The sequence below is a fragment of the Bufo bufo genome, chromosome 1 (assembly GCF_905171765.1).
Source record: "Bufo bufo chromosome 1, aBufBuf1.1, whole genome shotgun sequence".
NCBI classification, from domain to species: Eukaryota; Metazoa; Chordata; class Amphibia; order Anura; family Bufonidae; genus Bufo; species Bufo bufo.
The window spans coordinates 644,300,986-644,319,324 of record NC_053389.1 but is presented as its reverse complement, the minus strand read 5'-3'; the positions used below and the strand labels follow the sequence as shown (position 1 = coordinate 644,319,324).

Genomic DNA, 18,339 nt, shown 5'->3' with positions numbered 1-18,339 from the left:
AAGCAAATCAATGTTTTTTTTAAATGGATAGCTGTAAAGCAGTGCTCTGTGTATAAATGAATAATATTATGCGTCCAGTTTATATTGTAGGAACGTCCTTATACCCTGCTCAGTTCAACTGTCTGTCTTGTATCAATGTTGTATCCGGAATAATAAGGCCCCGTGAGTATTCCGCGCGGGTGCAATTCGTGATTTGAACGCATTGCGCCCGCATGGAATCCAGACCCATTCATTTCAATGGGACTGTGTACATGTGCGTTGGTTTTCACGCATCACTTGTACATTGCGTGAAAATCGTAGCATGTTCTATATTCTGCGTTTTTCACGCAACGCTGGCCCCATAGAAGTGAATGGAGCTGCATGAAAATCGCATCCCCAAGCAAGTGCGGATGCGATGCGTTTTTCTCTGATGGTTGCTAAGAGATTTTTTTTTATACCTTCAGTTTTTTATCACGCTCGTGCAAAACGCATTAAATCGCATTGCAACCACGCAATAAAAACTGAACGCGATCGCAGACAAAACTGAATGACTTTGTTTGCGAAATCGCACATTTTTCACTGAACGCATTCGCAACGCATCCGGCCCTAATCCGCACACGCTCGTCTGCAAGGTGGCCTAAGTGTCCGTTTTATACAGCAGCACAGTTATTGATAGTAAATACTTCACTGATGTCCCTGAATGTAACTTGTTGCGATCTCCACATTCATAATAATTATAGCTCAAATAAATTGTTACATTACCAGTCTATGATCAGGGAGCTGTATATGCACAGTATAAGTCCTGCAGCCGCTGTGCATTTGATAGCTGCTCTGTTTCGGCGTCCCACCTGTCGATCCTTCCTGCTCCTAGTTAGCTGATCAGTGAGGATTGCGGAGCGCTCCTGTTTGCTGTAAGGGAATTTGTTATGCAGAGCCCAATGCTTCGTCAGTTTGGATATAAGTATACCCTTGTGTACTGTCTCCTTTTTGCAACCAGACGCGTTTCAGAGCCTCATGCTCCTTCATCAGTGGTGCGGTGAGCCACTGCACTTTAATTATTAACCACTCTTTCCACACCTGCCTAAGGCCTCTTTCACACTACCGTTTTTTTTTTTTTCGTTTTGCGTTCCGTATACGGAACCATTTATTTCAATGGTTCCGCAAAAAAAGCTGAATGTACTCCGTATGCATTCAGTTTCCGTATTTCCTTTTTTTGTTTTCTGTTGAAAGATAGAATATGTCCTATTATTGCCCGCAAATCGCGTTCCGTGGCTCAATTCAAGTCAATGGGTCCGCAAAAAAAAGGAACACATACGGAAATGCATCCGTATGTCTTCCGTATCCGTTCCGTTTTTGCGGAACCATCTATTGAAAATGTTATGCACAGCCCAATGTTTTCTATGTAATTACTGTATATATGGAAAAACAAAACGGAAACGCAACGGAAACCAAAAAAACGGAACAACGGATCCGTGAAAAACGGACCGCAAAAACACTGAAATAGCCATACGGTAGTGTGAAAGAGGCCTAAAACTGCAAATATCACGTCTGCGTAGGAAAATATGTCCCTACAGACTTAGGCTCCATTCACACGTCCGCAACGTGTTTTGCGGATCCACGGAGCCGCGGATCCGCAAAACAAGGAAAGCGGCAATGTGCGTTCCGCATTTTGCGGACCGCACATTGCCGGCACTAATAGAATATGCCTGTTCTTGTCCGCAATTGCGGACAAGAATAGGACATGTTCTATTTTTTTGCGGAACGGAAGTGCAGACCCAGAAGTGCGGATCCGCAATTCCGTGTCCGGGCAGCACATCGTGCTGCCCCATTGGAATGAATGGGTCCGCAATTCTGCGGAACGAAATTGCGGACGTGTGAATGGAGCCTTAGAACTTGGTAACTCTTAGGCCTCCTGCACACAACCGTATGGCTTTTTCAGTGTTTTGCGTCCGTTTTTCACGGATCCGTTTTTTGTTTCCGTTGTGTTTCCGTTTCTGTTCCGTTTTTCCGTATGGCATATACAGTATACAGTATTACATAGATAAAATTGGGCTGGGCATAACATTTTCAATAGATGGTTCCGCAAAAAACGGAATGGAAACGGAAGACATACGGATGCATTTCCGTATGTGTTCAGTTTTTTGCGGACCCATTGACTTGAATGGAGCCACGAAATGTGATTTGCAGGCAATAATAGCACATGTTCTATCTTTAACCACCTGCCATCTGGGCCATTTGCCCCCTTCCTGACCAGGCCAAATTTTGCAAAACTGACATATCTCACTTTATGTGGTAATAACTTTGGAACGCCTTTATTTATCCAAGTCATTCAGAGATTGTTTTCTCGTGACACATTGTACTTCATGATAGTCATAAATTTGAGTCAAAATATTTCACCTTTATTTATGAAAAAATCCCAAATTTAATCAAAAATTTGAAAAATTTGCAATTTTCTAAATTTCAATTTCTCTGCTTTTAAAACAGAAAGTGATACCTCATAAAATATTTATTATTTAACATTCCCCATATGTCTACTTTATGTTGGCATCATTTTGGAAATGTCATTTTATTTTTTTAGGACGTTAGAAGGCTTAGAAATTTAGAAGCAATTCTTCAAATTTTTAAGAAAATTGCCAAAACCCACTTTTTAAGGACCAGTTCAGGTCTGAAGTCACTTTGTGGGGCCTACATACTGGATACCCCCATAAATGACCCCATTGTAGAAACTACACCCCTCAAGGTATTCAAAACCGATTTTACAAACTTTGTTAACCCTTTAGGCGTTCCACAAGAATTAAAGGAAAATGGAGATCAAATTTTTAAATTTCACTTTTTTGGCAGATTTTCCATTTTAATCAATTTTTTTCTTTAACACATCGATGGTTAACAGCCAAACAAAACTCAATATTTATTACCCAGATTCTGCGGTTTACAGAAACACCCCACATGTGGTCATAAACTGCTGTATGGGCACACGGCAGGGCGCAGAAGAAAAGGAACTCCACATGGTTTTTAGATGCCATGTCCCATTTGAAGCCCCCTGATGCACCCTTACAGTAGAAACTCCCAAGAAGTGACCCCATTTTGGAAACTAGGGGATAAGGTGCCAGTTTTATTAGTACTATTTTTGGGTACATATGATTTTTTGATCATTCATTATAACACTTTATGGGGCAAGGTGACCAAAAAATTGGTTGTTTTAGCACAGTTTCTATTTATTTATTTTTACAGCGTTCATCTGAGGGGTTCAGTCAAGTGACATTTTTATAGAGCAGATTGTTACGGATGTGGCGATACCTAATATGTATACATTTTCTCATTTATTAAAGTTTTACACAATAATAGCATTTTTGAAACAAAAAAATTATGTTTTAATGTGTCCATGTTCTGAGAGCTATAGTTTTTTTTATTTTTTGAGAGATTTTCTTATGTAGGGGCTCATTTTTTGTGGGATGAGGTGACGGTTTTATTGGTACTATTTTGTGGGACATACGTATTTTTGATCACTTGGTGTTGCACCTTTTGTGATGCAAGGTGACAAAAATTGCTTGTTTTGACCCAGTTTTTTTTTTTTTTTTTTTACGGTGTTCACCCGAGGGTTTAGGTCATGTGATATTTTTATAGAGCTGGTTTTTACGGACGCGGCAATGCCTAATATGTATACTTTTTTTTATTTTTTCTATTTTTAACTTTATTTTTTCATTCCTTACTTGGGGACTTTTTTTTTTTACATGTGAAACTTTTTTTTATTTTTTTATTTTCAACCTTTTATTTTTATTTTTTTTATTTTACACTTTTCGTCCCCCATAAGGTCATACAAGACCTCTGGGGGACATTTACTTCACTTTTTTTTTTTTTTTCACTGTTGATTTCTCCTGTAACTGGGGCTGACATAGTAGCCCCAGTTACAGGACAAATACACCCCTAGAGAGGCTGTACAGCAGCAATCCAGCGCTGTACAGCCTCAGAGCAGGGCTGATCGAGGTCTCTGAGAGACCTCACACAGCTCCTGCACTCTCCGGTCATGGCGGTCACATGACCGCCGGGCCGGAACAGGAAGCGCATAGCGCTTCCTTCTCTGCATACATAGCGCTCGGTGAGCGCTGTGTCTGCAGCGATCCGGAAGGCAGGGACACCTGGGCACTGTCCCTGCCTTGTCTTAGGGTTGCCTGGCTGTCACTGACAGCGGGCAACCGGATCAGCAGCTGCACGATTAGCGTGCAGCTGCTATTTCTGAAAGGACGTTCTAAAACGTGCTTTCAGAAATAGATGTCCACCCATAGGACGTTTATATCCTATGGGCGGACATAAAGCGGTTAAACGGAACGGAAAAATGGAAACGGAATGCATACGGAGTACATTCCGTTTTTTTTTTGCGGAACCATTGAAATGAATGGTTCCGTATACGGGCCGTATACGGAATGCAAAAAACGGCCAGTAAACGGGGAAAAAAACGGTCGTGTGCAGAAGGCCTTAGGGTTCATTCAGATGGCCGTATGCTGTCTGCAAAAATGTGGATCCGTTTTTTTTGCGGATTAGATACTGTCCCATTCTTTTCTATGGGGCTCTTTTCTTCCATTGCACGGCTCAGCAAAAAAATGAAACGTCCTATACGTGTTAGTGAAAATCAGGACATGGCCCTATTGAAGTCTATGGATCAGCAAAAAAACGGAATGCAATTTGTTTTTTTGCGGACATGCTGAACTGTCTGCAAAAAAAACTGATCCGCATTTTTGCGGACAGCATACAGCCATCTGAATGAGCCTTTAGGCTGCGCAATCTTGGCCTTGACACCTGTCTCGCAACCAAGGATCGTTGTGTAGCCGAGCAGCCATAGAAATGAATGGGATTGCAGCCCGAAATCTGCATTGAGCACAAAAAAAAATAAAGCAGGGTTGGGCAATTCTGGGGTTATGGTCACGGCAGCTTGGTTGTCATACTGCAACCTCAGTCATTTTTATGGCTGCTCTGCCATACAGCAGGTGTCAAGGCCAAGGTTGCTGTGTAGCCCCAGCCTTTCCTATAGCAAGTTGTGTAATAATAGAAGAAACGGTGTCAACCTTTAATGTAAATGTAAAACCAATCCATTAGTGGTTTTCCTTACACAGGTGGTAATATTATCATTTAAGAGCGGAATGCCTGAAGTTTGATTTGTTCATCGAGAGAATGAGCAGACACTTGGCATAGTTGTGGGTGGCCTGGCTGTCAAGGCACTAGGTTAGTGTGTACATTTCCCATGAAGCGCATATCCACTATACATTCTGGACATACTGCTCATCTGCTCTGAGCACACTAAGTGACCTGTTTTCAGGATTAGTGTACTGACTGGTTTACATTACTCGCATAGTTCTTTCAGTTCCAGGTATTCTGGTTGTGTTTGACCACACATGTTGATGTCGCTGTGTAAGAAACCTTTCAGCATATTTCTTTGTTCTGGTTGATCAGTTACCGCAGTTTAGTAAACTGTGGATGAACCAGATGCTTTGTTCGGGTGGGGTACCCATGTATAGAACTAAATGGTCTTTACTTCTGTTACTCTTTAAAGTATTGTACCATAGTCCTGTCTAAAGGCTCCATAATGGGTCGGACAATGGGTTATAGTGTAGCTACCTATAAGTGGCACTATGGAGACGCTTGCTTCCTTCTGCTAGATATTTTGCATCTATTTCCCTGGCAGTATTTCTCGTAAGGCCTCCTGCACACGAACATGTGCTGCCCGCTGCCATATTACGGACCGCATTTGCGGATCCGCAATACACGGGCGCCATTCCGTGGGCATTCCGCATCACAGATGCGGACCTATTCTCTTCAATGGGTCCGCAAATTTGGAGATGCGGCACGGAACGGAAACCCACGGAAACACTACGGAGTGCTTCCGTGGGGTTTCGTCCCGTACTTCCGTTCCGCAAAAAGATAGAACATGTCCTATCTTTTTGCGGAAGGGGCGAATCGCGGACCCATTAAAGTGAATGGGTCCACGATCTGCTGCGGCTGCCCCACGGTCGGTGTTAGTGCATTGCGGCCCGCAATTTGCGGGCCGCAGCACGGACACGGGGCGCACACAGGAGGCAGGAGGTCTAAGTCTCCCTATACCAGTTGGATTCGGTGAATCAGCACTTTCCAAAAATATTGTTTCCCGAGTAGTTGTTGCATTACTCATTCAGCACCCATGTCATTTGCTCCTGCAGGACCATTGTAACATTTTGAAGTTTTCCGGTTAGGCTACATGCACACGAACGTATTTTGTTTCCGTGTCCGTTACGCTTTAGTTTTTTTTTTGCGGATAGGATGCGGACCCATTCATTTCAATAGGTCCGCAAAAAATGCAGACAGCACACTGTGTGCTCTCTGCATCAGTATGTCCGTTCTGTAGCCCCGCAAAAAAATAGAACACGTCCTATTCTTGTCCGTTTTAGGCATTGTTACAATGGATCCACCAAAAAATAAAAAACAGATGGCATATGGATGTCATATTTTTTTTTCATTTTATTTGCGGACCACAAAACACATACGGTCGTGTGCATGTAGCTTTACTCACCATTTTGAGTGAATGTCCATGCTTAACTGATACAACATAAGTTTCTGAACTAGGTCATCAATATCAGATTGGTGGGGGTAAACACCCAGCACCCCCATTGATAAAGCTGTTCTCAGCAGCACTTGGAAAAAACACTGTGGACAGAACCAGAAGAAGAAAGTTCCATCTGCTGTGTGGTCGCCATGCCGGAGTACTGCGCTCAGCTCCCATTCATACAATTTCAAGTATCGGACAATGACAAATTGCATAATTTGGTAAATTTTTGCTCTCATGTTAGACATATTTATGAAGCATGTGAGCCAAAAAGAAAAATCCACTGCACCTCATCTGACGATGGGGAGCGGCTTAGGGGAAGGCGTGTGGCTTACTGGGAAAGGGCATGCCTTAAAATGCCAACATTTTGGCACAGCATTGTGTCACACAGTAAGCCAACCAAAAGTGCCTAGCCGTGCACCAAATTTATCATCGAGCCTTAGCCACTGTGAGAAATTTGGCACATCTTTAGACTGTCTGGTCTAAGTTTACCCTTAGTGAATCTGTCAGCTCACCATGCCCGCAAGATTTCTCCACATAGGCAGCATGAGACTGCTCTAGGTCTCATCACAGCAGAGGAAATGCCAGCACTCTGTTCCGATCGATTAAAATATTTCAATTTTATTGAGAGGTCATAATAATAAAAACCTCCTCCATAGACAACTATTTAGATCAAAGGAAATGTACATCATCCACATTCATGCCTGTAAATCCCAGGCCTTTCAAATACCTCTGTAGGCTCTCCACCTGTACTGCCGCTGTAATGTATTAATCAGTTGTCTTCGTTGGTTTGCCTTTATAAAGGCTTACAGTGCAAAAAGATGGTATTAGCTACTTAGTCTAAAGGCCTTTCTGGGGCCCTTGTAGTTGGTGTTTAAATGCATTTCAATAATTCCCATGCCAGCCAGCGATGCTGACAAACAGAATCTCACTATAAGCACTCTCTTGTACCTCCTAATAGCCCTGTGTTGGCCCGCTTCCTTATTCTCTGTCTAATGCTCGTCTTGAACACATTTGAAACAGGTCAAGCATTAAAGAAAACCTATTTTCATTGTTTCCTTATTTGTTCAGCCTATTTTTCTTATTTTCTGCTGACACAACGCCTGTAAGGAGCATACGAGCACCATCTTTTGTTGTCTTGGTAAAGAGAAGGGAGGGCAAATTTAAGAAGTTTTGTGTAGTATGTGCTTAATACACACATCAATCATGAGCAGTACCAGTGATAGTACATTGAATTTATTTCTAAGTATATATATATACGGATCAACTTGTAGGATGACAGGCCGAACTGGATGGACAAATGTCTTTTTTCGGCCTTATGTACTATGTTACTATGCTACTATGTTACTCACAAAAAGTTAGGGATATTTGGCTTTCAGGTGTAAACCGTAAAAAGTTCACACTACAGTAATGTTATATCAGCATTTAAAGGGGTATCTCCATCTCAGACAATGGGGGCATATCGCTAGGATATGCCCCCATTGTCTGATAGGTGCGGGTCCCACCGCTGGGACCCGCACCTACAACGAGAATGAACCGGGGAGAGTTGTGGCTGGAGGACCCCAGAATTCCTGGGTTCCGTCCACCACCAAGCGCTGCTCCCCGCTGCTCCCATAGAAGTGAATGGGAGCGCACCGCGCATGCGCGGCCCATGCTCCCTTTCATTTCTATAGGGCAGACGAAAATAGCGAGCCAGCGCTCTGCTAGTTTCGGCGGCCTTATAGAAATAAATGGAGGGCGGCTGCGCATGCGCAGGGCGCCCTCCATTCATTTCCCCTCTCCGTTCTCATTGTAGGTGCGGGTCCCAGCGGTGGGACCCGCACCTATCAGACAATGGGGGCATATCCTAGCGAAATGCCCCCATTGTCTGAGATGGGAAAACCCCTTTAAGTAGAAGCATGCAATGGTGATTTCCTCATCTCAAACAATTTATTGAAATAAATGCCAACAATAATGGTGGCCATACCCCATAAATAATTTCAGTGTCTCAATAACTTGTCATTTGGCCTTGAGGATCAATTACAGCTTGACAACGACATCTACTGCTGCTCACAAGTCAACTTATTGTCTGCTGAGGCATGGCATCCCATTCTTCTTGAAGGGAGGCCCTCAGGTCATTTAAGTTCTGGGGTACAGAGGTACGAGCCTCTACACGGTGACTCAGCTGATCCCATAGGTTTTAAATGGGATTCAGGTCTGGGAAGAGAAAGAGCAGGCCACTCCATTTGAGGTGCCCAGTCTACAGCAGGCGTTCCCCAATGATACTACCTCGATGAACTGGCGCATTGTTGTCCATGAAGATGAAATTACTCCTGTGTTGCTCATGCAGAGGCACGATGACTGGATTAATGATGTTATTCACCTGCTCACACTGGAACATCATCACTACCAAAGCTCGTCTGATGAAAACAGTGGCTGGTGCATAATGTTTTCCTTGATGTCTCCATATTATATCATGAAAATAGGTCATTTAAGTAGAAGTATGCAATGGTGATTTCCTCATCTCAAACAACCACTCCATTTGAAGTACCCCAGTCTCCAGCAGCTGTTCCCTAATGATGTGACCTTGATGAGCTGGTGCATTGCTGTCAATGAAGATGAAATTAGGCCTGTGTTGTTCATGCAGAGGCACAATGACTGGAATAATGTTATTCAAGTAGTATGGGCTTGTTACTATACCATTCACAAAGTGTAGAGCAGTTTTGTATTGACTAGACACATCTGCCCACACTAACACCACCACCACCAAAGGCTCGTCTGGTGAAGACAGCGGCTGATGCATAGCGCTCTCCTTGACGTCTCCAACATCATTGGCTGCCATCATTTCTGCTCAGCGTGACTTGACTTTCATCAGTGAACAGCACTGGTCCCTCATCCAGCGTAGATGCTCCGTGGGCCATGAAAGACGATGACGATGTTCACAATGAAGCAGTCATCAGTGTGGGATGTGGCCAAAGGATGTCCACTTATATGCCTTTCTGTGAGTCTTTCAGTCTCTCTTATCTCTGTTGCAACCTGCTGATGTCACTCTGTGACACTCGAAGGTCAGTGGACACTTCCATCTGAGAACACCCTGCTTGAAGCCTCGTAATGGCGAGGTACTGTTGATCAATTGTTAGGTGTTGTCTTGGTCACATGATGTCAAAATATGAACAACGTGATGTGGAGAACTGTTTAAATACCAATTCAAATTGAACCAGGAAATTTATTGGGCGATTCATGGATCAAACACCCATTTTGCCGTTAAGATCCTTCTTAGAGAGCAGCAAGTTGTGCAAAAAGTACGGAGACATTGAACAGTTCACACTAAGTTTATCTGTAAAGGTTAGCGTGCATTTTAGGTTCATCCTGAAATTTCACCCACAAGCCAAATATCCCTAATTTTTTGTGAGATGTGTGTGTGTGTGTGTGTATATGTATGTATGTATGTATGTATGTATGTATGTGTGTATATGTATGTATATATATATATATATATATATATATATATGTATATATGTGTGTGTGTGTGTGTGTATAGATCATGCTTGAGAAAGACCACGTTGAGTGGTTGAAACGTTGCAGAGGGGAATAAAAGATCCACCATTTTTTCACTTTATGCTTGGAGTGCTGCCTCATCCTTTTGAAATTATATTTACTAATAGCCGTTGGAGCCTGCGGCTGTGAGGATTTTTGCACCCACATCATCCGTCTTGTGCTGCTGTGATTATTTTTTGTTTGCTATATATATATTCAAAGTGTACTTTTTGTTTCAGATAACTTTCAGAATAAGGTACTGTGTGTAATACATGAGTGATTGCACTAGATCAGACAATTATTTTACTCGTATCTTACATCTCATATTTTTTTTTTTGCAATTCTCCTCCATAATTCTCCATTGTCCCTGAGCTGGTGGATGGAGACTAGCAGTAATAATGTCTGCCCATAAAATACATATAGAAATAGCATGCTTTGCTTCCTCTCACTCAGAATCACTCATAAGGTCCATATAGGACATTACAGTGAACTACTGACCAGTTGTCATCTGAATAAAGCACCTGGGTCATATATAATATTTACTATTAGTTGCTAAATCATGTCTATCTCTCTCTGCTTATTTCTCCTACCTTTTCTCTCTCCGTATGTAATCTGTTCCTTTAGTGAGCAGGTAGCCTGTCTTGGTGTTAACAAAATGGATGTATTAGAGCGATAGTTAGTTTAGGAAAGATGTGTAAGATACAGTGAAAAAGAGCATTGCCCATTCAGATTTCCTCAAAGGAGAATTGCAGCTAAATCATTTCCTGGCATCTTAGGCAGATGCATAAATAGAAGAAAGGGATCCCTATAAGAATTATTAAATTGGTACTCCCATTATTGTGTAGGGTTTTTCTACCCAGGACAGAAGTACTGTACCTGGTGTTTGTTCTTCCATGCCTCTTGGGCCAATACCCACCTCCCATTTTTTGATTTATTTTTTACTAATGATGCAATTCTTTAGTAGGGGGGAGTCCCTAATAGTTTCTTGCTATGCAACAGCAATGGAGAAGGGGAAAACCAGGGCTCAGCCCCTAAGCAGCTGCATGGTTTGCCTCAATGTTATGTACTTGTTAGTATGACATTGAGGGAGCACATCATGAGGTTAATACCCACAGATTTCTACTCCAAAGACATACTGATAGGGACCTTAGATTGTGAGTCCCATTGGGGACAGTTGGATGATAATGTCTGTAAAGCGCTGCAGAATATAGTAGCGCTATATAAAATGCATAAAATAAATAAATAAATAAAATAAAGTGCCTAAACTTCTTTGGGGTTCACCAGAGATTCCTTTTTCTGTGGTTGGACCTCCACCAATCCAATGGATAGGGTATGATATTCCAAAATTCTATACCAATGAAAGTACTTTAAGGAGCTTATAGTGATAGTGCGCCTTACCATAATGTAGTAAATAAAATTATCAAATATGTTTTAAGTTGTGGCTGGAGCTGCTCTGTATGTAAGGGTTACAGCTGATCAATAAATACTCAACAATTGTACGTATGTATACGTCCCTGGATTATAATTGAAAGACTGCCTGATAGGAACATTAAAATAAAATAACAAAACTTTGTGTCATTCCTAAAATAGGAATCATAGACTTAACACAAGTGGCGAGTGTATCAGGCTAGAGAGTAACACCCCAATATGGGGGAAGAACATACGTCCTATAAATTATATTCCCCAGCCCCACAATTATTTAGTGGAGTATAGGAAGGCGTATTGTTCAACACTCTATAACTATAGTGGCACTGATAATATTAGTATTAACACCAGTGCTGCTATAGGGCATGGATCAAGGTGCCTCCTATAGTGACAGTCATACATCCTAAAATAGTAACACTGATAATGTTGATATTGACATCGGTGCTACTAGAGGATATGGATCAAGGTGCCTCCAATAGTGTCAGGCACACACCTTTATACATTATCCACATCACTCTATCTACATACTGCCAAAACAGGGCTACATGCAGGGCAGCCAAGGAGTATGTCAATCCACTATATGCTGCAGCTCGATTTGGACTGAATTACTGAGTTAGCTAAAGCACACTCCCTAGATAGTAATCTCCCTGCCTATGCACCCTCTATTAACACTGCCCCCACTCGACGCGTTTCTGTACGGTGGTGAACCCGCACTTCATCAGGAGCAGAGCAGTTAACGAGGTAAGTGTTTTTTACATGAACTCGCCGCACAGAGTGGCATGCAGCATGGCAACATCGGCGCTATGACGGGCGCCAGCTCGCCAGATTTAAATGACCATGACTCCTCAGCCTCAGTAGGCGCGGTCACGGACAGCACCCAATCGCAGCGGAGGTGTGTCAGACAACACATCCCACTGCGTGGCGTCGTCCCAGGTAGGGTATTGCGCCGCTGGGTGATGTTGCCTCCTTCGTATTAGCAACTAGGTGTGTGGGGGACCTTGATGTGGCTATTAAGCCAGCGATTATATACAACAACAAAACGCCCTGGGTAACAACCAACTAAGGGCATTAGATCCAGTTGGAATGCATGGATGTCAAGCCAGATGATATTGTAAGTGGAGACTAATAATTCTCAGTCCATAAATGACACAACCTATAAACTATAGGTATAAATAATAATCAGGGCAAAAATAAATGTATGAAGTCATGCCAACTAAACACATAAGCAAACCATAAGAGGCTACATATGGCCCCGAGGTCCGATCAAATCGCCATGCATAGAATGAAAGGGCACACTCTGGTGACGACCCAGAAAGATATAATTATCCTGGGGAGTCTATAATATGGCCCATCGGATGAGTAATAATCAGTGTGCATTTCGCAGACAGTCATATAAATCACATAAAGGAAATAGCATCATTTAAACCCTGTGGTCTCACAGTCTGCATCCTAAAAATCCACTGAGCCTCTTTCCGTAACAGAATGGTATCCGCAACATGTTCGATACCCTGAAATTTGACAACCTCAGTTTGTCCATCATGGCATTCACTGACATGGCGTGCGATTGGTGTATCTCTCTCATTCCTAATGTCAGAGAGATGTTCGCCCATCCTTTTTCTAAACTGGCACTTCGTCTTGCCAATGTATTGCTTGCCACACTCACAAGTCAGGAGATAAATAACTCCTACCGTTTTGCAATTGATGAAGGACCTCAGACCGTACGTAATCCCTGTACTCGTACTCTTGAAGTACTTTCCTCTCTTGATCCATTTACAAAAGGAACATGTTCCAAAAGGAAACGTCCCCTTGGCCTCATTCCTTAACCATGAGCCAGTTGGTTTAGGGGCAACAACATACAGGCTATTTACTACTTTTCTCGATAAGTGATGGAGGGATAATCTGTCAGTAGGGACCCAATGTCTGGGTCTGATTTTAAAATCCCCCAGTATGATGAGAAAATTTATTTTATCTCATAGTTAGAACTTCAAAGTGTATTATTGTTAAGTTCTGCAACGAATTGGTGAAAGACAGCTTCTTGCCCCTTCCATAGGATGAACACATCATCGATAAACCTAATCCAAAGTAATATCGATGATGTGAATCTTTCCATGTGCTCTGAGAAGACCAACTCACTCTCCCACCAGCCCACTCGCGACTTCAGTGTTAGTCTCTGATTCCTATTTTAGAAATTACACAATAAAGTTTTGTTATTTTATTTTAACGTTCCTATCAGGCAGTCTTTCAGTTACAGCTGATCAACCTGATTTACTAATTGCTAATAATGTTAATTTATTTTTATTTTTTTTACATTTTGAAATATTTGTTTTTATCTTCTTCACTCCCAAAGAATACACGTGATCTTTCCAGCCAGAAGAATGAAGCAGATGAAGTAAAACTGGTATTTCAAAACAGGGCAAAAAGTTTGTTGCAAGAAAATGAAGAACTGAAACAGAAGATACAACAACTGGAATTCAAAATAACCGAGCTTCACCAGAAAATCAATGAACTGAATGAAGACAATGACAGAATAAAAGAAAGGCTGAAGAAAACAGAAGTAAGTAAAGCAATAATATATGGGGTGGTGAGAATAATGCTGGTACTGTATTGCCAGCCATAAGCTAAAAAGGAAAATCCAATGGTATTTTACATGAATAATTGATTTTAAAGGGGTTGTCTCACCTTGGATCTGGGGTCTTTCCCTGTCCTCCTGAACATTAAAATCCTACTCGCCTGTCTGGTCCCGCTGCTACTCCATACTCGGACGCTTTCGGGCCCTGTAGAACCATGAAGTGGCTTGGCTTTGTGACTCATGCGGCCAGTCACAGATCTCATTGGTCACAGCATCTTGAACAGTACATCGCACTGCTGTGACATAGCGTTCAAGATGCTGAGGCCTATGATTTGTTGCAAAGGGACCAGCAACGGTAAGAAATAGAGTAGTGGCGAGACTGTGGACAGGTGAATCAGGTTTTTTATGCTTAGGGGCACAGGGTAGCACTCCAGGGATTCTTGGCCGCAAGGTTGGAGAACCAATTTAATCAATGATACAATACAATGGCTGGTGCTAAAAAAAAGTTGGCACCCCAACAGTCGAGTGGATTTGAGTGCTGCTCTCCATCATACTGGGACTTGCTTCCCTCGGACTGGATAATTCTGTAATTTAGAAAATATGGCGCAGTTGGGGAGTATTTATCAAAATAATAAAAACCTTTGTGTCACCATTTTCTGACAGCTATAACTTTTTTATATTTCGGTCTACAGAGCTGTATGAGGGCCTGTTTTTTGTGGAAGAAACTTTAGTTTTTATTGATGCTATTTTTGTGGTATGTACAACTTTTTGATTACTGTAATCAATTTTTTGGGGGGGACGAGATGACAAAAAAATGGTGAATCGTGTGTTTTTCATTTTTTTTTTTCATATTAGTTCAGACATTTTTGGATTTGGTGATACCTAATATGTTAAGCAAATTGGGAAAGGTGGGTGATTTAAACTTTTAATATTTTGTTGTTTTTTTCCCACTTTTTGTTTAATAATTATTAGCCCCCTTAGGGATCTTTTGATCCCTTATTCCTTTCACCCTCATCTATTAGGGTGAATAGGGTTTTGACATGCACAGCTTAGCAGGAAGGCTACTATGACAGCCCTGTGAAGCTTTAGCAGGCCCCAGGCTGTCATGGTAACCGATTAAAGCCCAAATGATTTCATTGCGGGGGCTCTGATCGGGTGGCAGAGGGAGCTGCCTCTTTCTGCTTTACCTCACAAATGCCGAAATCGCATTAGTCATCCAGCAAAACATATGCAATAAAACCAAAATGTTACGGTATATAGAAAAACCGTAACATCGTCAGCTGTCGAAAACTAAAAATAAGACAAAACAAAATAATTCCAAAAATGAGAAATCCACCTTCCGGTGTACTGAGAAATTAGTGGGATGCAATTTTATGCAGAGTCTAAAAAGTCTGGTAAGTGTTAGTCAAGGCCGTTTTCACAGCGACCTCGTTTTTGCAATGTAAGAAACGTACATACTTCTGTTGTGTGATACGTGTGTAAATTTTGCACACAAAATAGCTTACTAATACTTCCTAATGTATATTGCAGAAAGAAAAGCAACAACTGGCTGAAGCTTTGGATGAAGCTAATGAACAGGAGAGAGAATCTCTGGAGTTCTCCCGAGGGCTGGAAAATCAACTTGAGGACACAAAGGTGAACAGGATAAGGCTACTTTCACACTTGCGTTCAGAGCGGGTCCGTCTGGTATCTGCACAGACGGATCCGCTCCTATATTGCAAACGCTTAGATCCGTTCAGAACGGATCCGTTTGCATTACCATGAACAAAAAAAAAATTTTTTTTTTTTTTTTGTTCATGATAATGCAAACGGATCCGTTTTGACTTTACATTGAAAGTCAATGGGGGACGGATCCGTTTGAAAATTGAGCCATACTGTGTCATCTTCAAACGGATCCGTCCCCATTGACTTACATTGTAAGTCTGGACGGATCCGTTTGCCTCCGCACGGCCAGGTGGACACCCGAACGCTGCAAGCAGCGTTCAGGTGTCCGCATGCTGAGCGGAACGGAGGACAAACGCTGCCAGACTGATGCATTCTGAGTGGATCCGCCCCCACTCAGAATGAATTAGGACTGGACGGATCCGTTCGGGGCCGCTTGTGAGAGCCTTCAAACGGAACTCACAAGCGGAGCCCCGAACGCTAGTGTGAAAGTAGCCTAAGATAAGATAATAAATATATAAATAGAGAGATCTTGGGTTTCCACTGGGGTTTAGAGGAATGGTGGCACATCATCACTATGAGACCAGACATGTAGTGCCTTCACAGGAGAGTTGGATATTTGTGTATTCGTCAGTCTCTCTAAAGCTAAATGACTTATAATTTTAATCTTCTATATTTTAGAAATGTATTTATTATTGCAGCGGATAGCTATTTAGAGGAATAAAAACAAGGGCTATCTCCAGGTGATGGGTGTTCTTTCAACACAGATCAGCTGATGCTATCTCATTCAAATGTTATAATAGGAAATCTGTTAATCATCTTCTATACTGTGATTGCCCGAGTATCTTATGAGAAACTCTTGTTGTCTTTCTAAAAAGGTTATCATATGAAAATTGCTTATCACCTATCCGCAAGATAGCTAATAAATATGGGATTGCGGTGAATCCCACCTTTAGAAGCCCCTGCAATCCCAATTGCTGTCTACGTCAGCCCCATTGAAGTGAATGGAGGGGCTGGCTAACATGCGCAATACCAATCAATTCAGAGAGGAGACTTAGGGACCTCTTGTTCTCGAGATTGCCGTGGGTGTCAGTTGTCAGATCCTATCGATAGATGATAAATAACGTTTATGGAGTAATCCTCTTAAAAGGGATTCTGTCAGCAGTTTTCACCCCTGAAAACTACTAACAATGCTAGATAGGTAACATTGATGGTCAAACTTGCATGACTGAGAAAAACAAGTTTTAAGTCACCCTTCTGCTGTGTTTGCAAGTATCTCAAGAGTGGTCCATTCATATGCAGTGTCCATGGGATCACTTTAGTTTACTTTTATTTACTTACATGGATTCTCTGGGAATGATTTAAAATGACCGCAAGCAACCTGTCGTAGAATGTGAGCAGGGCTGGCTGCTTCCACTTGGAGAACTGGTGCTTCACATTGGTGAGTTTTCCTGTCGGGCCGCTCAGCCATGATAGCATTTTGTAGCCAGGATCACATCATTAACATCTGTTGTAGAGCAGTGTAGTGAGGACTCATTCCCCTAGGCCAGTGTTTGGCAAACCGCTGCTCGCGAGCCACAAGCGGCTCTTTAGCCCCTTGAATGCGGCTCTTACAGGGGCCCCCCAGCGCCGGCCCGCAATACTAGCGCTGCTAAGTTTTCTAACTCTGTTACGCTAAGCGCAGCTGCGCATGGAGTCCTGGGCGGCGCGCGGTCCGGACTAATATGGAAAGGAGGGGGCCCCCCCGCCACCGGCCGCTCTGAGCCCCGCTCTGCCTGCCTCTTTAAGAGACTCGAGCGGTGGCTGTGAGTGAGCGTGCCGCCGCTGCCGCACAGGCAGGCATGTCTTCGCGTCTGTCTGACGTTGCCACAGCTCCGCCCCCAGAGCAGAGAAGAAGAAGGAGCGAGCAGCGGCAGCCAGCCACAGCCCAGACTCTGCCAGGGAAGGCCTGCGGCCCGACGCCCACAAGAAGAAGAATCTTCTGAGACTGTGACAGGAGGCAGCCAGGTAGGTAGGTTGATTAATTATAACAACTTAGCTACTGGATCCCATTCCCACCGTCTCACCTGTCCCAGTAGTGCTAGCCAGGGTACTAGCCCGCCCCCTGGTTCTGTTTTTTGGACTGGAGAAATGTGCATTGGATTGGGGGGGGGGCGGCAGTCATGAGAGAGATGTCTCTACATGTGCTGGCACTGGCACTGCTGGAGAAATGTGCCATGGGGCCTCCCTGGTTCTGTTTGAACTGGAGAAATGTGCATGGGGGGGGAGTCATGAGAGAGATGTGACAGAACCAGGGCGGCCCCATGGCACACATTTCTCCAGCAGTGCCAGATCATGCACAGACATCTCTCTCATGACTCCCCCCCCCCCCCCCCAATGCACATTTCTCCAGTCCACACAGAACCAGGGCGGCAGCGGCCCCATGGCACACAATGCACATTTCTCCAGTCCACACAGAACCAGGGCGGCCCCATGGCACATTTCTCCAGCAGTGCCAGCACATGCACAGACATCTCAGATTCATGAGAGAGATGTCTGTGCATGTGCTGGCACTGACACTGCTGGAGAAATGTGCCATTTCACCTAGCAAAGCTGGAGAGGGCGTGTACATCTCATA

The 18,339-nt window shown here is 43.1% G+C and overlaps 1 protein-coding gene across 5 annotated transcripts in view; it reads left to right on the top strand.

The window, feature by feature from the left end:
* The window catches only part of CGNL1 (cingulin like 1), a 175,479-nt gene that overhangs the window by 115,636 nt on the left and 41,504 nt on the right, over window positions 1-18,339 (top strand). For all 5 annotated transcript variants that reach the window (XM_040413897.1, XM_040413895.1, XM_040413896.1 and 2 more), the window contains exons 9-10: window positions 13,839-14,045; window positions 15,591-15,695. In XM_040413897.1, coding sequence (XP_040269831.1) covers window positions 13,839-14,045; window positions 15,591-15,695 — 312 coding nt within the window. The remainder of the gene's footprint in view (window positions 1-13,838; window positions 14,046-15,590; window positions 15,696-18,339) is intronic.